Here is a 24,744-nt window from a genome sequence, read left to right as displayed (position 1 = left end):
CTAACCTCCACGAATATGGAGGGAGACTTGTAATTTTATAACCTCCTAGGTTTAGAAGGTAAACAGGCACTGTATTTTATCCCATTCTATAAAAGGTATGTGGGCACCTGTGTCTTTAGAAACTACTAGTAGTTAGCTGGCAGAAATTGCAGCTACATAAAATTTACACCTGCTCAGGAGCAGGGGTAAATATTAGCAAATAAAGTGTGCATTTATATGTACATATTTTATAAAGAAGGTACATGCTTTGTGCCTCTGCCCACGTTCTGCTACAGAACATCCCTGCACATGTGTTGCAAAAGTGTATACCTTTTTGTCACCAGACTTACTTTTACATGGGGTAATTTTATAAAAGTGGTTTTTCATATAGAAATAGTTTAAAAAGAAATTATTTCTTCAAAGCTCACTTAGGGATGCAGTTTATAGGGCAAGGGTGTATTACAGGGCATCAAATATATAAATATTACATGCATGCTTCCTTTAGTTTTAAGTAGGGCTTAAATGTTTAACTGCATTAAAAAAAAAAATTTAACACAATTAATGGCATAGTTGTCTCTCTCACATCCACACCTATCCAGCATTGCTCTCTCTCCTTTCCTCTGCTGCTGGTTCTATCGGGCCTAAACACAAAAGTTACAGCCCTGATGTAACTTCCTGTATTTGGGTCCAGCAATGCCAGCAGCAGCACACTGAGGGGAACGTTCCTGCACATGCCAATTCAGCTACAGTGAAAACAAGCAGCAGACCAGCATGAAATCACAGAAAATGGATGAGCCAGCGGGGTAGGGGGAAAGGACAAGAGACAAAACGGAACAATTTAGAATATGGGAAAGGTAGGAAGAGATGGGCAATGTAAGATATGGGGGAAGGGAAAGAGAGCAGTGCAGTCTCTGGGAAGAGAAAGAATGGGCAAATGCAGGATATGGAGGGTGCAGAGAGAAGGAGCAGTGCAGACCATGGGATGGGGCAATGCAGAATATAGAATGGGGAACAGATGAAGTAATGCAGTGTATACTAGATGGTTGGGGTGGGGGAGAGGAGGCAATGAGGGATGGGGGCGGGGTGGGGGAGGCAATGAGGGATGGTTGGGGTGGGGAAGGGGGGCAATGAGGGATAATGGCTTTGTTTTTGTGGTGGTTGTGATGGGGAGAGGAGGAGAGAGTCAAGCTAGATGGTTAGGAGGCAGGCTATAGAGTGCAATGCTGGTGATGCTGTGTGAGTGAAAAGATAAAGGATACTGGATGGTGGAGGGAGAGACAGAGGTGTGATGCTAGATGGCTGGGGAAGAGAGAAAGGGATAATACAAGCGAAGAGAGGATCAGAAGTTGGAAATGGGGATGGAAGAAAGAAGGTGGGCAGGAACAGAGAGTAGGAGAAAGGGAGGGAAAATGCACATCGATGGCAGGGAATGGAGGAAATGCTTCCCTTGGGTGGAGGGAAAAGGAAGAGCTGGAAACTAGAGTGATATGATGTGGCCGCAGAAAAATAGAAGAAAGTTGGATGTGAAAGATGGATATTCAAGCTTTCCCTTTTCCCTAGAAACAGAGCTCAGAGCTCACAGAGGACAGAAGCGGAACAAAATGATTAGAAAAATAAAAGACAACAAAGCAAGAAAAATTATTTCATTTTCAGTTTAGTAATTGAAATATGTTAGTTCTGAGAATTTACTTCTGCTGTCTATATTTTGCATTGTACAAGAGGAAATGTGAGGGAGGGACACTTTATGTGATTAAAAATATTAATCGATTTGCAACCCTAGTTTTAAGCAAAGCGCAAATAAAGATTTAGAGGGGTAGTTACTAAACTGCAGTAAACAATATCATGTTATTGCAGCTCAATTAACTGAACTAGCCACTAACCTGTGGTATCTCACTACTTACTGCAGGTTAGCAACTTGTGTAGTAAATGTATTGCATGTTTGCATTATTTTATTGTACATTTGTGACTGCAGCAACACAACTGACAACACTGTACACATTCCTCACTGCAGTAACACAAAGACAGTAGATCCCAAGTAAGGCCCCCAACTTCAGACTAGTGAAAGGTGAAATTCCCCCAACCCAGCATCTCCAACATGTCAAACCCTCTCTATCCCAACATTTTATATAGGCTCATAGCTTATGTGGTAGTTTCAGCTCTAGCAGAAGTGCTGCAAGACTACCAATGGGGGTTGAACAGCATCATTTTAGACCCAGGCAGGAAGGGGATGAGAATGGAGTTTCTTTTAACTTTTTGGCAATGGTCCCTTTAAGAGGCTCCCCAGGAGCATCAGGCTACATACCATGTTTCACCGAGAATAAGAGTATCTTATATTAATTTGGGGTCCCAAAAATGCATAATGTAAAATTATGTCCTACCTGTTAATTTTCTTTCCTTTAGAAGCAGCAGATGAATCCAGAGACCAGTGGGATATAGCTCACATCGACCAGCAGGTGGAGATAGAGAACTGATTTCCAGTTGGCTTTATAGCCTGGTGATCCTCCTGTTGAATCAGTTATGCATATTGCCCCAGCATCCCAGTAAAGGAGCATGAGCCGTCAAACCAAAGGAAAAAACTTCATTCCAGTGAAAAATCTTGTAATTAGAAATGTAAGAAACTAATAATAATCACCAACAATCTCCCAACCGAACTCAGAATTTCGAAGAACAAGCGAAAGAGTGCGAGAGAGAGAGAGAGAGAGAGAGCCCATCTGGGTGGGGCTCTGGATTCATCTGCTGCTTCTAAAGGAAAGAAAATTAACAGGTAGGACATAATTTTACATTCCTTTGCAAAGCAGCAGATGAATCCAGAGACCAGTGGGATGTAGCAAAGCAAACTCAAACTGGGTGGGAAGCCAAAGTCGCCTCTGCAATCACCGAAGCGCCAAAACTTGCCTCCGCACAGGCTGCCACGTCCAGCCGATAATGCTTAGAAAAGGTGTTCCCTGACGACCAAGTGGCCGCCCGGCAAATTTCCTCCAAAGACATACCACCGGACTCTGCCCACGACGTTGCCAACGCCCGAGTGGAATGTGCACGAAGCTGTTCCGGCACGATCTTCCCTGCCAACAGATAAGCCGACGCAATAGCCTCTTTTACCCAACGAGCTATCGAAGCTTTTGACGCCGCCATACCCTTGTTTGCACCTGTAAAAACCACGAAGAGATGATCCGACCGGCGAAAGTCGTTAGTTACCCCTAAATAATGAAGAATCATACGGCGTACATCCAGTAACCGTAATAACGCGAAACGCGCCCCCCAATCCTCCTTCCGAAAGGCCGGGAGGAATAAACTCTGGTTCACATGAAACGAAGAAACCACTTTAGGAAGAAAGGACGGTACCGTCCGCACCGACACCCCAGCATCCGAAATGCGCAAAAAAGGCTCCCTGCAAGACAGCGCCTGCAGCTCCGACACACGTCTTGCAGACGCCATAGCTACCAAAAATACAGTCTTTAATGTAATATCCTTTAGCGTCGCCGCCGACAGCGGCTCAAACGGCGCCGCCTGCATCCTAGTGAGTACCAGCTTCAAACTCCAAGCTGGACAGATGCGCCGTACCGGCGGACGGATATGGTGAACCCCCTTAAGGAATCGCACCACATCCGGGTGAGATGCTACTGACGAGCGCGACACCCGGCCTCTATAACATGCAATGGCCGCCACCTGAACCTTAATCGAGTTATAGGCTAACCCTTTAGAAACGCCTTCCTGTAGAAAAGACAGAATAGCCGCCAGAGACGCCTGGAAGGGCGCAATACTCTGCTTCCCGCACCAAGTCTCAAAAACTTTCCAAACTCTAGCATAAGAGGTAGAAGTAGACATCTTCTTCGCTCGAAGAAGAGTGGCAATAACCTGATCCGAATAGCCCTTTTTAGTCAACCGCGACCGTTCAATAGCCAGGCCGTAAGACCAAAGTGGGCCGGATTGTCCATGGAGATTGGACCCTGGGTCAGCAAGTCCGGAGTCACCTGGAATTTCAACCGATCGCCCGACGCGAGTTGCATCAGATCCGCGTACCAAGACCGACGCGGCCAATCTGGAGCCACCAGGATCACTCTGCCCTGAAAGAGAGCGATGCGTTGTAAGACTCGACCGATCATCGGCCAAGGGGGGAATACATACAGAAGGGAATTCGGAGGCCACGGGAGAGCTAAAGCGTCCACCCCCTCCGAGCCCTTCTCTTTCCGTCTGCTGAAGAACCGAGGCCGCTTTGTGTTGCGGGATGAGGCCATGAGATCCATGTCTGGCAGCCCCCACCGAAGGACCAGCAGCTCGAACGCCCTTGGAGACAACTCCCATTCGCCGGGATCGAGACGATTCCTGCTGAGGAAGTCCGCTTGAATGTTTTCGCGACCCGCAATGTGTGCTGCTGAAAGAAGCGGAACATGCCTTTCCGCCCACTGAAACAGCAGCATCGCCTCTTCGGCTAATCGAGGACTCCGAGTTCCCCCTTGACGATTGGTATATGACACCGCCGTGACACTGTCCGAAAAGATCCTGATCGGCTGGTCCCGAATCATGGCCTGAAACTCTCGTAGCGCAAGCCTTATCGCCCTCAGTTCCAACAGATTGATGGAACAGTGTGCCTCTCCCGAGGACCACACTCCCTGCACGGAAGCTTGCCGGCACTGAGCCCCCCATCCTCGGAGACTGGCATCTGTCGTAATCACGACCCAATCCGGCGTCGCTAGCGGCATGCCCCGGAACAGATGGACCTCGGTCAGCCACCAGTGCATGCCGCGAGCCACCCGCGGACTCCAACGGAGCCGGCGACAATAGTCCAGAGAAGCCGGGGACCACCGAGAAAGAAGCGACATCTGCAGGGGCCTCATATGGAACCGAGCCCAGGGAACCACTTCCAGAGTCGCCACCATCGAGCCTAGAACCTGAACATAATCCCAAACCCGAGGATTGGGCGACCCGAGAAGCCCTCGAATTTGAGACTGTAATTTCTCTCCCCGTTCCCGGGGAAGAAACACCATTCCTAGGCCAGTTTCGAATCTGACCCCCAGGTGCACCAAAGACTGAGAAGGGGACAGAGAACTCTTGGGAAAGTTGACGATCCACCCTAGCGACTGAAGGAGCGAGATTACCCGTTGAGTGACCTCCACACTCTCTTGCCTGGACGACGCGCGGATTAACCAGTCGTCTAAGTACGGGTGAACCCGAATCCCTTCTTTGCGTAAAAAGGCAGCCACCACCACCATCACCTTCGAAAAGGTGCGGGGAGCCGTTGCCAGGCCAAAGGGCATAGCCCGAAATTGATAATGCTGGCCGAGGATCGCAAACCTCAGAAACTTCTGATGTGGAGGCCAGATTGGAATATGGAGGTACGCCTCTTTGAGATCGAGGGACGTGAGAAACTCTCCCGGCCGTACGGCCGCAATCACCGAGCGAACCGTTTCCATCCTGAAATGGCGAACACTGAGAAATTTGTTGACTGCTTTTAGATCCAACACTGGCCTGAAGGAACCCCCCTTTTTTGGAACAACAAAATAAAGGGAATAAATACCGCGGCCTACCTCCTCCGGCGGTACCGGTACTACCGCCCCTAGATCCAGGAGAATTTGAAGAGTTAAGCGGACCGACTCTCCCTTGGCCGCTCCATTGCATGGGGATACCAAGAAAGAATCGGCGACGGGAGCGGCGAATTCTAACTTGTACCCTTCTTGAATAATATCTAACACCCAACGATCCGACGTGATCTTGGCCCACTCCGCCCAAAACGCCGACAGGCGTCCCCCTAGTGGAAAAGCAGAGGGGGCCAAGACCCCGTCATTGCGGAGCGCGACTTGCCGGGGTACGAGCTGGCTGACCGGAAGCGGGTTTCGTCGTACGAAAGGAACCTCTCTGTCGCCCCTTAGGTCTAGCCGAAGAAAAGGCACCATACGCGGAACCAAAGAACGGTTTCCCAGACCTATACCTCCTCACCTCCCTGAAACGAGGTCTAGATGACGAGGACTTCATAGGGGGCCTAGGCCTATCTTCCGGTAACCGCTGGGTTTTGGTATCTCCAAAATCCTTTACCAATCTCTCTAAATCTTCCCCAAACAATAAACCCCCTTTAAAAGGGAGTTTCACAAGACGAAGCTTAGACGCCGCATCTGCCGCCCAATGTCGCAGCCATAAAGACCTGCGAGCGACAACTGAAAGCGACATTTGTTTCGCCGAAGCGCGAATAATATCATACAAGGAATCCGCTAAATAAGCTAAACCTGATTCCAAATCAACCAGTTCCGAAGGAACCGCACCTCCGGACTCCATCAAATTATCCGCCATCCCTTGAGACCACTGCAGACAGGCTCTTGCCGCATAAGAGCTGCAGATTGCGGCCTGCAAAGTCACTGCAGCAACCTCAAAAGATAACTTCAGCGAAGATTCAACCTTCCTATCCTGGGCATCCTTTAATGTAACCCCCCCCTCTACAGGCAAGGTCGTCCGTTTGGTAACCGCGGCTACCAGTGCATCCACCTTAGGCAATTTAAATTTCTCAAGTTCGTCCGGGTCTACCGGATACAAAAGCCGCATGGCCTTTGCTACCCGTAACCCGGCATCCGGCGTATCCCATTGAGCCGAGATCAGCTCCTGCATGTCTTCATGTACCGGAAAAGCCTTCGGTGGCCTACGGGTACCTGCCATAAGAGGGTTACCTGAAACTTTCGAATCCACCTGAGAAATGTTTAAACTCAGTAAAGCCTTAGAAATTAAGGAGGAAAGTTCTTCCCGATGGAAAAGCCGGAGCGCGGAAGGGTCATCCACTTCCCTATACTGGGGATCCTCCTCTTCCCACTCTTCTACCTCACCTTCCTCCAACAACTCTGGAAGGGAAAAAGGGGAAACCACCATAGGCTCGTCTGCGGACGCAAGCCTGCGCTTTTTAAATATCGGCGATTTCACAGGAGAACCATCCCCCTTCGCCGCCTCCCCAGCATCCACTTTCAGGGGACCAGGCGGGGGCACAGAAAGCACCGGCAAGTTCCCTGAGACCGGAGGAGCAGGCTGACTGCACTGCAGCATGAAAGCCTTATGCATCAACATAATAAACTCCGGGGTGAATGAGCCCAGGCCAACCGCTGAAGCTCCCCCCTGTTCGGCGCCGGAGAGCGGAGCCCCCCGCGCCCTCCCGCACTTCCGACTCCCCCCCCCCTGCCGACCCCCCTTCGGCCGTGGCAATACCACGCCGTGAGGCCGAGCCGACCGCGAGGGGCGGGGACGCCGAGCGCGCTTCACGGACGCGGGAACTGGCCCCTTCGCCTGCCTGCAAAAAATAATCCTCAGCTGGTGCGTCTAAGCACCCCGCTGAGCACAAGCCCGCCGGTGTTCGACGCTTCCCACAGCGTGAACACCGCTGACGAGCCTCTTCCTCCATCACCACGCCGCCCCTCCCAACCGGACCGGCACTCGAGGCAACACTAAAACAAAATAAATGTAACCGAAGTTCAGTACTCACCACGCTCTCAGCCCGCCTCCCTCAATCAGGATAAAGCTGGTAATTAATCCAAGCTACCTTACCGGGGCACAGCTCAGCACAGGCAGAAACGTTTTTGTTTTTTTAACTGGAATGAAGAAACTCACGCTGAGAGCAGGCAAACCCTCAATCACTCGGAGGGGAGGGTGGAGCAGGGACCTGGGAGGGCCCAGGTGTAACTCCTAAAGCCGGCACCAATCAGCCAGGCACCCCTATCCAACTGAAGAGCCAAAGGCTCAACAGAGGAGACTATAAGATCACCAATCCACCAGGCACCTTTAGATTCTAGGAGCTAGAGAAATAGCTCCACCACCGCTGGGAGATAGAGCAAAACTGATTCAACAGGAGGATCACCAGGCTATAAAGCCAACTGGAAATCAGTTCTCTATCTCCACCTGCTGGTCGATGTGAGCTATATCCCACTGGTCTCTGGATTCATCTGCTGCTTTGCAAAGGAAGGGCTTATTTTCGGGGGATGTCTTATTTTTTTCATGTACAACAATCATCTCTCCCTTCCTCTCCTCTACCCCAATTCTTCCTCTTTCCTTTCTCCCTCCCCCCATGTGCAGCATCACTCTTTCCCTCTCACCCATCCCCTTGTGCAGCATCTTTCTATCCCTCCCTCCCATCCCCCTGTGCAGCAGAACCCCACCGACCCTCTCACTGTGAAACTGACATACCTCCAAATCCAAGGCCTCCAAAAACAGCAGCGGTGGCAGCGTTCAGTGATGTGGCAGAGGGAAGTCCCAGCAGGGAAGGCCGTGAAGCAGCCCGTTCAGAGTGCTGCCACCGCTGCTGCTTTAGGAGGACTCGGAGTGGAGGTATGTCAGGTCTTACCGAGGTGAGGGTTGCTGAATCGACGAGTCAGATTTTTTCAGCGAATCGGGCAGGGATGGAGTCAGGGGGCGTTAGGGACATTCAGTGAAAGGGGAGGCTTTCGGGGGTTGATCTTAACTAGTGCTTATTTTTGGGGTAGGGCTTATATTAGGAGCATCTTTAAAAATCATGTTAGGGCTTATTTTCAGGGAAACAGGGTATTAGCAACCTAATGCTCCCCAGCATTAATCTTTTCACAAATAATGGAGCTTGTAAGGAGTGGAGAAGGGGGGCCTAATTGAGTAACCAGATGAGAACCAGGCAAGCCTGCTTCAAATCTAACTGCTGCTCTCTATGACCTTGGACAAGTCTCTTAACACTCCATTGCACCAGACTGCGAACTCTCCAGGGACAGGGAAATAACCCTGTCCTACCTGAATGAAATTTGGCATGAACTACATAATAGAGGTCTGCACGGGAACGGGGATCGCGGGGATCCCGCGGGTCCCGCGGGGATCCCGCGGGTTCCCCCCCTGGCCCACGGGACTCCCACGGGGACGCCCCCTGGCCCACGGGACTCCCACGGGGATGCCCCCCTGACCCACGGGACTCCCACGGGGACGCCCCCTTGCCCACGGGACTCCCACGGGGATGAAAACAACCTACCTAAATTCTGGCGATGCAAGTCTGGCGTCGCGTCGGGAAATAGCCATGTTGAGCAGTGAGCTCAGCACGTACACAGATGAAAGCCTTGCTTGCTGATTGGTCCGGCGGCCCCGCCCCACCGTGCCGCCGGACCAATCAGCAAGCAAGGCTTTCATCTGTGTACGTGCTGAGCTCACTGCTCAGCATGGCTATTTCCCGACGCGGGCATTAGGCTGTTTTTTGTCATTTCGGGTGGGGGATGGTAGCGGCAGCAGCAGCCTGAAAAAGAAATCATCCTGGCCGGGTTCGGTGTCATGCTCCGGAGCTTCTACAGCCTTCCTATCTCCCTCTCCCTTCTACCTGCGGCTCTCTTCGGCAACTTAGCAGCAACGATCGACACAAGCTTCTGGCGTCGGGGCCTACCCTCTGCGAGTCCCGCTTGTTTCAACTTCCTTTTTCCACAAAGGTGGGACTCGTAGAGGGAAGGCCTCGATGTCGGCAGCTTGTCTTGATCACCGCTGCTGACGAGTTGCTTAAGAGAGCAGGGGGGTGTTGCCAGGTGCAGGTAGAAGGGAGAGGGCCAGATGCAGGACTCGTGGGTGAGGGAGGAGAAGAGAGAGGGGAGAGAAACAAAAGGAAATATTTCATACTGGGCTGGGCCGGAGTGGAGAGAGGGTGGAAAGATTCTGGCTACAGGGTGCATTAACAAAGGAAAAAGGGGGAAAGCTGAAAATGGAGATAGTGACACAAAGAAGAGAAAGGGTAAGCAGGACCTTCTGAATAAGGATAGAGATACAGAGGGGACATGAAGAGGAGGTGAAATAGAGACATAGAAGTAATGCTGAAAAAGTGTGTGTGGGGGGGGGAGATAAAGACATTGAAAGGGCAAATGGTGAATATGGGGTAAAGACAAGGACAGAGACAAATGAAGATTCTGAAAAAGTGGTGAGATAGGGATATAGGTGAGATGGACACAAAGAAGGGTGATGCTGGAAAATAGGTGGAATGGTAATTCTGACAGACACAGAAGGGAAATGCTGGATCAAGGAGAGATGGGGCTCAGGCTGGATGGAATGAGGAGAAATGCCTTGTTGGCCCGGAACTTCCTCTCCTACGTCAGAATTGACGTCAGGGAGCGGAATGCTGGTCAGCGCGACGCTTCTGCAGGGAAAGCTTGGGACAGCGGTGGCTTGGGGACTATTCCCCGATGGCGGTGGCAGCAAACCGAGTGGCTTGGGGGAGGGCACGGAGAAAGAAAGAAAGGGGGCAGACAGAGAGACAGAAAGAAGGGGGAACAGGGAGACAGAAAGAAAAAGTTTGGGGAGAGAATGAGGTCTGGAGGAGAGGAAACATACAGGAGGCTGAAAGAAAGGAAGAAAGATTGGATGCACAGTCAGAAGAAGAAAGTGCAACCAGAGACTCATGAAATCACCAAACAGCAAAGGTAGGAAAAATGATTTTATTTTCAATTTAGTGATCAAAATGTGTCTGTTTTGAGAATTTATATCTGTTGTCTATATTTTGCACTATGGCTCCCTTTTACTAAACCGCAATATTGTTTTTTAGCGCAGGGAGCCTATGAGCATTGAGAGCAGCGCGAGGCATTCAGCGTAACTCCCTGTGCTAAAACCTACTATTGTGGTTTAGTAAAAAGGGAGGGGGTGTATTTGTCTATTTTTGTATTTTGTTACCGAGGTGACATTGCATAGAGTCATCTGCCTTGGGAAATGTATATGGCAGATATCTTTGTTTGTGTTCAAAAGAAAAGGAAATGCATTTCTGGTTTTATTTCTACAGTGTTGAAGTACTTGTTGGCCCTTGCTGTGACTGGTGGGGATCCCCAAGCACCGCCAGCAGAGGACCTCCTCTAGAGATGGTCAGAACTCCCCTCCACCAAGCGCAGCAGTCGCTGGCAGCATCCATGAGCCACTGAGGTGCCAGCATCTGTGACTCAGGGACGCTACTGCTGCCTGCCAAGCTTGGCAAAAGGGACCCCAGGCCAACTGCAAAGGAAGTCCTCAGCTGACAGTTTGTGGGTTCTCATCAGCTGAGTATTTATATTTTATATTTACATTAGAGGTTCTGGTAGAAACCCATTTACAAAGTATGTATTCTTCCCAATTAATATTTCCAAATTAATAGTCTCTTTGCTTATTTGTAAATGGGTCTCTACCAGAGCCTTTAATTCAGTAGCATAATTAAATAAAATAACTATTTCTGAAGTTTATAGGGAAGGATGGTGACGGAGGGGATTCCTCGCGGGGACGGGTGGGGACGGAGGGGATTCCTCGCGGGGACGGGTGGGGACGGAGGGGATTCCTCGCGGGGACGGGTGGGGACGGAGGGATTCCTCACGGGGATGGGTGGGGACGGAGGGATTCCTCACGGGGACGGGTGGGGATGGGTGGGGATTTTGGCGGGGACGGGTGGGGACGGGTGGGATTTCTGTCCCCGCGCAACTCTCTACTACATAAGCCAAAATCCAAACAACTAACTACCTAAAATGTACTAAATATGCATTAAGGACAACTAACAACATGTTTATTTGTCATTTTATGCATGTTTTGCAAAAAATTGTGCATCATTAGTAACTATCCCCTTTAATTAATATATTGTATAATATAAGAACTGTACATAAAGAAAATCTCACTTGGTCACCAGCAGTCTGTTTTTTCTCATGCTTTCTACTCCTGGTTTCTCCCTCTCAGGCTCCCCTTTCTTTCCAGTCTGTTTTTTTGACTTTTTGTTCACTGCTTGACTGATAGTTTTGGCACAATGCTTTGGCAGCAACTACAGAAAAGAAAGGGAGGAGGAAATGATCCTTGAACAGTCATTAAAGTTTACAAAAGCAGTTATGCTTCAGGTGGAGCTCTCACTGCGAGGAAAAACACGTTGCATGCTTTCTTTGACTAAATGATACTGAAACAGTAAAGCTCTTTAAATTATAACAAAATAAGGAGCCCCAGAAGGAAGAGGCAGTTCACCTACGAGAACTAAGGTATTTTTGTAGCTTGCCTTCTACCTCCTTAAATCATTAGAAAAGAAAACAAGTGTTGCGTATACTACAGATGAAGCATAGGGCTCCTTTTACAAAGCCGCGCTATCGGTTTTAACGCACGTCCTGGATTAGCGCACGCTAGCCAAAAATCTGCCTGCCTGCTCAAAAGGAGGCGGTAGCGGCTAGTGTGCACGGCAATTTAGCGCATGCTATTCCGCGCGTTAAGGCCCTAGTGCGGCTTTGTAAAAGGAGCCCATAAAGTTTGTTCAACATCTATTAGTTTTGTATATGAATTTACTTGTATTGGTTTGCAAATCTGAAATACCATAAAGGCTGAGCATTCATCATCAGAATTTGTTCGTTCACTAAGGACGCCATAAAATCAGATATATAAGAATAAAAACTAATTCAATATAAATAGAACAGGGTAAAATATAAAACTGAGACCGAATATAGCACATTTTTGTTCCAACTTTTTTGCTGTTTACACTTCTCAGTTCTCTCCTTCCTTCCCTTTTCTTGTCTAATTTTTTCAGATTTTCTCATCGGTTTCCCTCACCCACTTCTGTGTACCTTATCTTCAACTCTATCACTTTTATGTCTTTCCAATCTCCCCCCATCCCCTCGACTCTTCTACAGCTCTGAATGTGTCCCATCACTGAAGAGGCAATTGTAAACTTTCCTGCACTGCCCTAAGCTTTATTCCTCTCTCCAACATTCACCCTTCCTTTCTCTTCATTCTCTGCTTTCTCAATTGCCCTTCATCTCATTTTTCAATATCCCCACTTTCTATCTTCTTCTCTTCTATCTTTCTTTATTTTATTATATTTATTGGAATTTATTAATGGCTTTTATGAAGAGATTCACTCTTGATCATCTCTCTCATGCATATTTATTAGGTATATTTTGAAAATCTGGCCAGTCTGCAACCTTCAATGACTGAATTTGGAGAAGCCTGCTTTAGTGGTTACTTTCAAAAGCCCTGTCCAAGGATATTAAAAGCAGTGTTGAAACTTGGATCTCTGGTGCCCAAGGGCCAATGTTTACATTTGCACTTCCTCTCCTAACATACATATCCCCAAGCAGTCAATGCTTTTTTTTTTTCCAGCTCCTTCTCAGTCTGGTACTCAAGGAACATAAGTCCACACCCATGCTGATATATTACTGACCAGAAAGAGCTGGTAAGATAAGAGCCTATCTGAGATTCTCACTCCACTGCTGCCCTATCCACTTAACATAAGAACATAAGAATTGCCAACTCCGGATCAGACCTTAGGTCCATCAAGTCCGGCGATCCGCACACGCGGAGGCCCCGCCAGGTATACCCTGGCATAGATTTAGTCCCCATATCACTCTATGCTTCTCATAGGGAGATGTGCATCTAGTTTATCCTTACCTGTATACTTTTACCATGAACTAGGCGTGCCAACAATGCACCTGTCTTATTACCATGTTTATATAATTTATCAACTTGAGAGTCCGTTGATGGAGGAGTTGATTTAATTGAAGCAGCTCCCTAGACAACTGTCCTCCACACCTTCTTTCAGCAGCTCCACATCATATCATTAACTGGCTCACCAACCTCCTAAATAGTTCCCTGAACCAAGGGCACCTACCCAAAGAAATGGGTAAAATAGCCTTAACCCCTAAACCAAAAACAGCCCAAGCAGACCTCTTCATAGCATCTAACTACAGACCGATTACTGTCATTCTGATCCTCAGTAAAATCCTTGAATCTCATGTCAGTAAGCAGCTTGTCTCATACATAGAGCAACACTCCTGAGGTTTCTGCTCCCACAAGGGATATATTTGAAGGGGAAGCCCTATTCATGCTAGTTTGCTTGGGTGCTGAGAGAGAGACTCTAAAAATACATAGGCAACTTTCTTTGAAAGAAAATATGGACACTGAAGATAAACTATTTGACAAGCATAGCAAATATAAACTGAGGATAGCCATGTAGCTACTGTCATATAAAACAGCAAAACGCTTTTGCGTTTTCCAGAAAGCTCTGAAAATTTACATCTGTCAAGAACCAATCGTGATCTTGCAACCTATTTGTATAATTAGGTGAACCCGCCTGTCTTCAGTGAAAAGGAATGTGCCTTTTATTATATAAACAGCCTATGTATTCCTCTCCAAAATGTGCCTTTTGTACCAGTAAAACCCCACATATTATCCCTTTCTCTGTATTCACTGTTCAGCTGTCTGTGCTGTATTCACATTTTACATAAATCAGTGTGCAATGTTTATATTGGCTTTCAATAAAGGTCAGTGTAGCAGTACCCAGATTTTTCTCAGATTTACAACAATAGAAATGGCTAACGAGGAAGAGCTTTCTGCTAGCTCAGACACATTTTCGCAGAGACTAAACAAACAGAAAAATTGTAGCAATTACTTGAGTTGTCCAAACTACATGTAAAAACCTTTTTGTTTGCATCACTACTTCGAGTTGTGAAAATGAGTTTTGAAAATAAGATCTTGCTATAAAATTATTATAATATCTGCAGATACAAAAACACCATGGCGGCACCATTACAATGTTGGAAAGCTTCCCTATGAGGCATATAAATGCTAAATTATAGTTTTGTGAAATGAGAACCATCTTTGAAATTCATTATCACATTATTTTCAGCCACCTGAATCAATTCAGTATCTTTTTAACTGTGCTGTGAAAAGTCCCCAGTGAAAAGTAAGCATCTGAGTTGAACGTGCTGAGTGGATCTCAAATTCTAGATTAGATAATTTAAGATACTTTTTAGGGAAGCACCGCAAGCTACTCTAACAGTCTTCTCATCATTACTTATATTTTTACTGATGCAACTAACAACTAATATCACTTGCAAGCACAAGAAAATCAGATGCTCACCTGGTCACTAAGTGTGCACTGTTCTGTGCAAATATCGGTGATTAGATTGCGAGCTTGCTTGGCCATTTCATCCAAGAACATGTTACATAATGAAAGACTGCGATCTCCAATATGATGTCGCTAGAGAAAAGAATAAAATAAATTTGAGTGATATCAGGTTCTAAATTTATCAAGTATGACACATATGGATTTTGGCACATTTAAAACTGTCTTATACAATATTAACAAAAAAAACAAAACCAAAAAAAAACCACAACCCTGAAATTCACTGATATAATGCAAATTTACTAAGGGTTCCAAATATTTTTCCTCAAAAGTGATTGCTTACAATTCCAAAAAGAACAAGGAAAGCAAATGTGTTATTTAACAAAATGTAATCATGTTTTCAGGTGCATGCTTTTCTAGTCACTGCAATAAACTTCCAAGACTATCCTCCTCTGTTCTCCAAAAACCTTCAATGTCAATGCCTCATGACTTCAATGTCAATGCTCTTAAATTCTCTATCATCATGTGGTAAGCAGAGTTTATTTAAAAGGTTCTTACAAATTCTCATTGAGTTCTTGAATTCTTTTTATATGTTTAAGGAATCCCCACTGTAAATACGGAGTACATTCTATTCTATATAACATTTAGAGCCCACTCTAATCGCCAGATTCTAAGCGGAATAAATACTTAAAAATGATACTTCAAAGTTCTCAGCAACTGTATGCAATTCTAGTTAAGTTATTTTGGTTAAAATATACTAGGCTTCCAAAACATATTAATAGAGTAGCCTAGTACATGCTAACAAAAGGATTGCTAAACCTACCCATTACGGCCTGTTGGCCTTGCTTATGTAGATAAAATCTCTGTTCAGTCACTGATCATCTCCTTCCTTTGTACTTTGTATCTGACCCATGTACGCTTGAATGTTATGATTTTTTGGTTTACCAACTCCATCAGTGTTATTCTATTAAGCATAACAATTACTGATACACTGTAACTAAGAGTTAAACACTATACCTGAACAAACACTATAATATCTGACCTTAAAAAAATTAAGCACAATTCCCCCAAAGACCACCATATAGAAACATAGAAAATGGTGGCAGAAAAGGGCCATAGCCCATCGAGTCTGCCCATTCCAAGTACCCGCCCCCCTGAATTTACTCCCTTAAAGATCCCACGTGAGCATCCCATTTTCTCTTAAAATCCGTCACGTTGCTTGCCTCAATCACCTGCAGTGGGAGTCTGTTCCAATGATCTACCACTCTTTCGGTGAAGAAGTACTTTCTGGAGTCACTATGAAACTTCCCTCCCCTGATTTTCAGCGGGTGCCCTCTGGTGGTCAAGGGTCCCATGAAACAGAAGATATCATCTTCCGACTCGATGCGACCCGTGATGTACTTGAACGTTTCAATCATGTCTCCCCTCTCTCTCTTCGTTCCTCAAGTGAGTACAGCCACAATTCTTTTAGTCTTTCTTCGTATGTCAGATCCTTGAGTCCCAAGACCATCCTGGTGGCCATTCGCTGAATTGACTCGATCCTCAACATGTCCTTACGGTAGTGTGGTCTCCAGAATTGGACACAGTACTCCAAGTGAGGCCGCACCATGGATCTGTATAACGGCATGATGACTTCAGGTCTCCTGCTGACAAAACCTCTACAGATACAACCCATCATTTGTCTTGCCTTGGAGAAAGCCTTCTCCACCAGATTGGTAGCTTTCAAGTCATCACTAATGATCACCCCTAGATCACGCTCTGCCGTGGTCGCAGCTAAGGTCTCACCATTTAGTGCATAAGTTCTGCACGGATTTCTCTTGCCCAGGTGCATTACCTTGCATTTTTTAGCATTGAAGCCCAGCTGCCAAGTCGTTGACCATCTTTCCAGCAGCAGTAGGTCCTGTGTCATATTATCAGGTAACAAGCTTTTGTCTACTATGTTGCAGATTTTGGTGTCGTCAGCGAATAGTGATACCTTTCCTCTAAGTCCATGCGACATATCACTTATGAATAAGTTGAATAGAATCGGGCCCAAGACCGAGCCCTGCGGCACTCCACTGAGCACGTCCGACACTTCTGATGGGGTACCGTTCACCACCACCCTCTGTAGTCTACCACTTAGCCAGTCTCCAACCCATGTAGTTAGAGTGTCCCCCAATCCTGTCGATTTCAGCTTTTTCAATAACCTTCGGTGTGGGACGCTATCAAATGCTTTGCTGAAGTCCAAATATACCACGTCCAGTGACTCTCCGGCATCCAGTTGTCTAGTAACCCAGTCAAAAAAACTAATAAGATTGGACTGGCACTGGGGAGCTTCATTCTAAAGTTGAAGCATGTTCGCTATGAAGCTAAGTTCATTTAAACTATTTAAATTATTTAATTAAGTATAAAAGAATAAGAAAAGCACAAAAAAAGCATTATATATAAAACGTATACAAAAATGCATTACGCATGGATGAATGAGGAAATGACATAAATACAAACCGAAGAGTGCTAATACTCGTAGGTCATATCTGATATCCCGTTGCTACGCATATGAAATCAGCTTATGTACCAGAGATAACTCCCATTTGCTATGGTGTTGTTGTATTTATATATTTATCATAAATATTAAAGAATGACGAGGATGGCTTATTAAAGAAATGACAATTTTTCATGAGGTAAAAAACTCTTTATAGTTTAGAAATATTTCCTTTTGGCTAAGTCTTAATAATAATATTGTAATTTATAGCTAAAGAGACGTATGATCAAGAAACTACTTTTGTGATTATGATAAACATACCGAGGGCCTCAAAATAGTACCTGGCAGGCCGCATGTGGCTCCTAGGCTGCGAGTTTGAAATAAAACTGCTGTATAGCAACTCATATTCTTATGTTATATTCTTATTCCTGAGGTTTAGGAACCAACAGACAAAAGAACTCAAATACCTACAGTTTTATGTCTCCCTTACTGGCAATTTATCTTATCACTTAATTACCAGGTGAGCATCTGAATTTCTAGTATATTAAGAAACTGCAGGGTCTAAACTTGAAAGAATACAGAAATAAACTTCAGAGCTAGCTGCTCCAGAGAACAAGATCTAATGATGTACAAAGTAATGCGATCCTAGAAATGTACTTACAGCAAAGATAGGAATTATGTTTTTAACATAAGAACAGAATAGCCCTACTGGGTCAGATCAATGGTCCATCAGGCCCAGTAGCTTGTCCTCACGGTGGCCAATCCAGGTCACTAGTACCTGGCAAAAACTCAAAGGGTCTTTTTACCTTTTTTTTGTCCTATTCCTAGATATTCTCTTTCCTATAGTAATCTCATGTTTAAAAAGAAAACTATCCAACCTTAAGTTCACTTTCCTACTGTTTTAGTCATACTTAGCAACCTGAGTGACAGCACCTTATCAAATCAAATCGGATGTTGCCGCTCAGGCTGATTGGTGCTTGGAAAAGAGGGTTATAAGGACAAAGGAGGTGACGCCCTGTAAGATATCTACTTTTTTGAATTGGAAACCTGGGCTTGTTTACAAAGTCAGCATACCTGTAGTAGGTATGATAAAGATAAACACAGTATCCCAGTTTTCTTAGGTTCATAATGGACAATGCTATTAGAAAAAGCTGTCAGCATTTTATAACTTTTAAGGATTGCTTGGAAATGAAAAAGACCACATTTAAAAAGCGCTTCAATATAGAACAAAAAGTCTTAATTTGTTTTTGTTTTAAAAGTCATGTTAACCCTTTCAAGGATGGTTCTTATAATTCATATTCTGAGAAAATAAAATTTTCAATTCACTACTAACTTTCTTGGTTTCATCTACTGAAGTCAAAAACAGAGATCAAGGTTTGAAATTAAGATTTATAAGGAGAGCACAAAGTACCACTGAAACCACTGGAATGCCCACAGTTCTGCACTACCGCACACATCCTGTTGGAGTCAGCAATTTTTTATTTATTTATTTGCTGGACAGTTACAGCATAAAGATATAATGAAATTGCTAGTTTAACCTGACTTGTTTAATTTGTAATATAGTTCAGATTAATTTAAAAATGACAATTGTGAAGAAAACAGGTCAATACCCAAAATGTGCAAAGAAAACGAATGAAAACTTGTGTACTAGCCAGAGCTTTGACCAAAGTTATATCTGACTTTTACTGTTGCTATATATTATTCTGAAAGACATTTCTTGTTCTGAATGGAAATTTTCTTGGAAACTTTTTAGTGGTTCTCCAATATAAATAAACATTGCAGCTGTCTACAGCTGAGTGCAATGGACACAAAAAACAGAAATAAGGCATGCTGGGATAGTAATGTAATTTATTTCTTATATACCGCTACATCCGTTAGGTTCTAAGGATAGTGGCTTTAATGTTTAAGAGAAATCCAATCCTTGTATGTTTTAATAATCTCCTGTCCATTTAAGAACATTCAAATTAGTACATTTGACACGAGAACTAGCAGCACTTTTACTGGTAGTGAAAATGCAAAGAAAGTATCAAGGACACATATGTATGGAATCAGCTATGCCTTTCAGTATACAGGAACAAAAAATCCTTTGATATTGTATTTCCACAAAATGTTTACTCATTTCTAGATCATTACATTAAAAAAAAAAATCATTGATATACTATAATTCAAATTCTCTTTGACTGACTTTTCAGGATATATTTAAGCGTGTGCTAGAATCTCTATTTTGCATCACTGATAAGACAAATCCTATTTGTGCAAAACATTCATTTTTTGGAACCTGCACACATCATAATTTTTTAAGGGATAAACTAGTTTTTATCTGCTAATTTTCTTTCCTTGAGTCCCACCAGACAAGTTCAGAAGCTTGGGTTATGTTCTCCTGCCAGCAGGTGGAGACTGAGAGGTACTGAACTATGATGTCAACAGTTAAGAATTGCTTGTAGCCCCTTAGAAAGTGATTATCATAACAAAGGAGTAGGTAGAATTGGAAAGTAGGAGCTTTTATCATAACTATGAAAACACAACAGTCAACAAAAGAATGACTACACAATTTGCTCTATAAGTACCAAAACTAAAAACAACCTGCAATTCAATAGAGAAGGGTGGGTTCTGGACTAGTCTAGTGGGACTCAAGGAAAGAAAATTAGAAGGTATAATCTAATTTATCCTCATCTCCCCAGACCAGTCCAGACCCTTGGGACATACCAAAGCAGTGAATTAAATTAGGAGGGATGATGCCAGACCCTAGCCAAACTCTTACTCCCAAGGCTGCATTCTCTCTAACTTAACCTTTCAATTGATAATGCAACAGATAAATGCAAGGACACCCACATGGCCACCTTACAAATGTCAAGTGGAGGCACCAGGGAATATTCTGCCCAAGATGCCTAATGTCTCCTGGTAGAATGAGTTTTCAACAATTCCAGTACTGAGCAACATTTCAGAATATGCAACAAAGACATCAGTTCTTTAATCCAACGAATTATTGTATCTTTAGATGTAGCTTCATCCTTTGCATACTCCCCTAGAAAGTATAAATAGCCTGCCTGACATATTTACATGTCCTGTTCAGATAGTGTCATATGACAAACATCTAGATCATGAAGATGATTAGCATTTACGTTTTCATTGGCAATATAAAATGTTATGATTAGGTATGGGACATGAAGGGATTTTGTTTGATTTTATGTTGAAGTCCCTCCTTCTGATTTAACTTCTGGTTTTGCCAAGGCAAAATCAAAACAACTTGACAATAAAAATTCTTGACCAACACCAATGCACTTATATTGGTGCAGGTTGTGTAAACAAAAATCAAAGGAAAATTAAAACTGGATTGAAGAAAGAAATCTAAATAGGAACTTTTTAAAGGGAAGACAAGTGAGATTGACATAGTCAATGCAAAAACAAAATGAAGAGTGTAAATAAAGACCCATAGAAAATTGTAACCATTGGCCTGCATAAACCCCCCCCCCAAAAAAAGAGAGAACTGGTACGTCCCATTGTGACAACACTATTGTGGAAATTGCTGCACCAACTCAATGGAGCATTCTGGACATCGGTGCTTAGTTTGTAAACAATGATGTGGCCTTGGGCTCCATTAGATGTCATACTACTTTTAAGAGCCTTTATCGAACCTGTCCTTGTAAAAATCTTAATACACTAAGACCTTAAGAAAGCTACGGGGACATACATAGAAGAAACATAGTTCAACCCAAACTTAAAAGAACATGTGGCAAAGGATTTTCAGCTGCAAGGAGGCATGAATACTAGCATAATAGCAACAGAATTTGTTGTCCGTTCATACAGTTAGGTTCAGAGTAGAGTACATTTCCAGGAATTACAACAATTAGTCTAAGAATCATAGCTATCTCCTTTCCTAATTTAGCAGCTTGGCAGAACAGTACCTGTTTGAATAATTGAAATCTTTTTATATCTCTAGGGAAAGAAAAGCTAAAATAAAAAAAAAATCTTTCAAGCTTCTACAACTTTTGTCCCATTTCATCAAGGTAAAATGTGAGTACAAATAATCAGGGGCTATATCATGAAGCACTTTTTATATACAAAAAAACAATTCAGCATAAAAAGAACCCTCAGCTATATTGGGAGTCAATGAGATTTTTAAAAATATGGCATAATTCTATCGGACTTTGTTAGTGAGTAGATCATATGCAGTACAGCATTCTGTACTGTTCTGGAGTTTTTTTAACATATCTGCTTAGAGCAACTCACATATGCAATACTACAATAATCAAGTTGACTGAAGACTAAGGATTACACTATAGTTCTAAATTGCTCAATGTCAAAATATTTACATATTTCTCCGAGTTTCCTCAAAAGAAAAAAGTTTTTTAATCAACTGATTTATTTGAGTACTACAGAAGGATGCTGGGCTGTATAAAGGGAGGTGTAGCCAGTAGAAGGTGTTGATGCCCCCTGTACAGGTCATTGGTGAGGCCCCACTTGGAGTATTATGTTCAGTTTTGGAGACTGTATCTAGCGAAGGACGTAAGAAGACTTGAAGCGGTCCAGAGGAGGGCGACGAAAATGATAGGAGATTTGCGCCAGAAAACGTATGAGGAGAGACTGGAAGCCCTGAAAAAGTATACCCTAGAGCAGTGGTTCCCAACCCTGTCTTTGAGGACCACCAGGCCAGTCAGATTTTCAGGCTAGCCCTAATAAATATGCATGAGAGAGATTTGCATATAATGGAAGTGACAGGCATACAAATCTGCTCCATGCATATTCATTAGGGCTATCCTGAAAACCCAATTGGCCTGGTGGTCCTCCAGGACAGGGAATAGTACCATGTCCTTCTTCATGTACGGCAACCAGTGCTAGATGCAGTACTCCAGGTGAGGGCGCACCATGGCCCAGTACAACGGCATGATAACCTTCTCCGATCTGTTCGTGATCACCTTCTTTATAATTCCTAGCATTCTGTTCGCCCTTTTTGCTGCCGCCACACATTGCACGGACAGCTTCATCGACTTGTCGATCAGAACTCCCAAGTACTTCCCCAGACATCCTGTATTCGTGCATGAGATTTTTGTTACCAACATGCATCACTTTACACTTATCCATGTTGAACCTCATCTGCCATGTCGATGCCCATTCCTTGAGCCTGATTATGTCACGATGCAGATCTTCACAATCCCCCTGCGTCTTCACTACTCTGAACAACATCGTATTGTTCACAAATTTAATTACCTCACAATGGTAGTAGATTGCAGGTGGGAGCTCATATGCACATCTATCTCAACTGGGAAGATTGAATAGATCATTTTAGTCTTCTACCATCATTAACTATATTATTACAATGATATCAAATTACTGGTGTTGGGTTTCAAAGTCATTGTCACTATGCCCACATTATCCTTTCCCTCAAGTCACTTCAATGGCTCCCTATCCATTTCCGCATACAGTTCAAACTTCTCTTACTGACCTACAAGCATATTCGTTATGCAGCTCCTCAATGTCTCTCCTCTCACCCCACACTCTCTCCTCCCCCTCCCCGGGCACTCCACTATCCAGTTTGTTTGTCTTAACTAGATTGTAAGCTCTTTTGAGCAGGGATTGTTTCTTCTGTGTTTTGATGTACAACACTTGGTATGTCTAATAGTGCTATAGAAATGATTAATAGTAGCAGGGTTTCCAGTGAGTCTGATAGGAACAATCTGAACTTTTTTCCCAAATCTCAAACATATGAAAGTAGTCAAAATAAATTCCTAAAAAAAAAATCCCCCCAAAACCAAAACACAACCTGTATTCCCTGCTTACCTATAAAGACATGCAATTTTTTAACCAATATTACAATGTATTTATTTAAACAAACATATTTCTCAAGCATCTTCTCAGTCAAACAATATTCCAAAGTGGTTTACAAAATCTGTACATACCATTAACTTTGCTAATTATTCCTTTTTGCATTAACCTGACATCTCATTTGATTTTTGAAAAATTACCTCTTCTGGGCAGAGTTCATGGGTGCAGCTCATAAAATGGGTACAGATCAGAGGGAATGAAATAGAGTATCTTGACTGAGAAGGCAGCTCCAAGCACTGCTGAAACATCTTCTCAAAAGCTCGACTATAAAAGCTGAAAAAAGGAGACAAAATATGATCTTCCTGGATATGTGCCACATTATAACAATAAAGAGGAGAAAAAAGTAAAATTAGTAAAGCACTAGTGTGTCAACCAAGCATGGCTACTCTTTTTACCAACAAAGTTAAAGACACAAGACCAATAAATTAAACTACAGCAGTTCTCAAACATTCAGATCTAGGAAATCTCCTGCACTACTTTAGCTCCTGCTAAAATTTTTCTTCCCATTCTGAAGCAGCAAGGTGCCCTGGTAGACATGGATCCACATCTCTTCTCAGACAGAGGGAGCAAATCCAGTTCCTGGGAACTGAAAACTGATCCAGTTTCCACAGAAAACAATATATGCAAATTAATCCATTGGGAATCATATGTATGCACATATGCATGAAACTTAGGCCCATTTGCGCCTCAATATCTAGATTTGCACAGCCCAAATCTGCATAGCTCAATAACTTCTAAAAAAAAAAAAAAAAAAGTGAACAAAAACAAACTACCCTGTTTCCCCGAAAATAAGACCTATCCCGAAAATAAGCCCTAGCATGATTTTTAAAGATGCTCCTAATATAAGCCCTACTCCAAAAATAAGCCCTAGTTAAGATTAACCCCCAAAGCTCCCCCCAAATGTCCCCAACACACCCTGACTCCATCCTTGAAGATAGTGCTGCCTGATTTGCTGAAAAATTGGATTGTCAATTTAGCAACCCCCACCCTTGCTGCTTTAGGAGGCCTCAGAGTGGAGGTATGTCAGTCTCACGGTGGAAGGGTTGTTGGGGTTCTGCTGCACAAGGGAATGGGAAGGAGGGAGGGATAGAAAGATGCTGCACAAAGGGATGGGTGAGAGGGGAGGAATGATGCGGCACATGGGGAAGCAAAAGGGTGAATATTTTATGGAAGTGTCTTGTATTTTCTAGGCTTACAGATAAATCTTCCTCACTCATAGAAGCTAAGTCCTAGAACATCTATTTGTTATATCTGCTAAGCTTACTTATGATTTTCTGTTTAGTCAGTTTGCATTTATTTGCTTTCTAGGATAGTTAACTCCAGTGGGTGGCCCTGAAACAGTGGTGATCTTGCCATGAAACGATTGTCGGCCCTTATCACTGCTATCTAGATTAAAACAGTGTGTGTCTAATCAATAAATTTTTCTATTTAACTCAAGGCTAATTTAACCTGTATACGAAAGTTTTTTTTGCCAACGATGTAAGGGTGGGTGAGTGTGGGTTCACACCTCCAACGCTCTGAGGCTTTTTCTTTAGCTGGTTAACTTTTGCTCTGAAGCACTAATACTATTTATGGAGTGTGTCTGATTTTGATTTATATCTGGCCCTGTCATTTACATATGCCTTTCCTAGATGTTTTTACTGTTTGTTTTACCTGGTTTTACTTTTATCCTTCTTCAGACTCTCTCACGCTCTAATCG

General features: G+C 43.9%; 1 protein-coding gene across 2 annotated transcripts in view; it reads right to left on the bottom strand.

Moving 5' to 3' along the window:
• The window catches only part of NCKAP1 (NCK associated protein 1), a 268,727-nt gene that overhangs the window by 86,322 nt on the left and 157,661 nt on the right, over nucleotides 1-24,744 (bottom strand). For both annotated transcript variants that reach the window (XM_033944817.1, XM_033944818.1), the window contains 3 exons: nucleotides 23,186-23,318; nucleotides 14,777-14,896; nucleotides 11,562-11,701 (listed from right to left, as the gene is read on the bottom strand). In XM_033944817.1, the coding sequence (XP_033800708.1) occupies nucleotides 11,562-11,701; nucleotides 14,777-14,896; nucleotides 23,186-23,318 (393 nt within the window). The remainder of the gene's footprint in view (nucleotides 1-11,561; nucleotides 11,702-14,776; nucleotides 14,897-23,185; nucleotides 23,319-24,744) is intronic.

This window comes from Geotrypetes seraphini, chromosome 5 (genome assembly GCF_902459505.1).
Source record: "Geotrypetes seraphini chromosome 5, aGeoSer1.1, whole genome shotgun sequence".
Classification (NCBI taxonomy): domain Eukaryota; kingdom Metazoa; phylum Chordata; class Amphibia; order Gymnophiona; family Dermophiidae; genus Geotrypetes; species Geotrypetes seraphini.
Note: the sequence above shows the minus strand (reverse complement) of the source record. Positions and strands in the feature narration are given on the sequence as shown.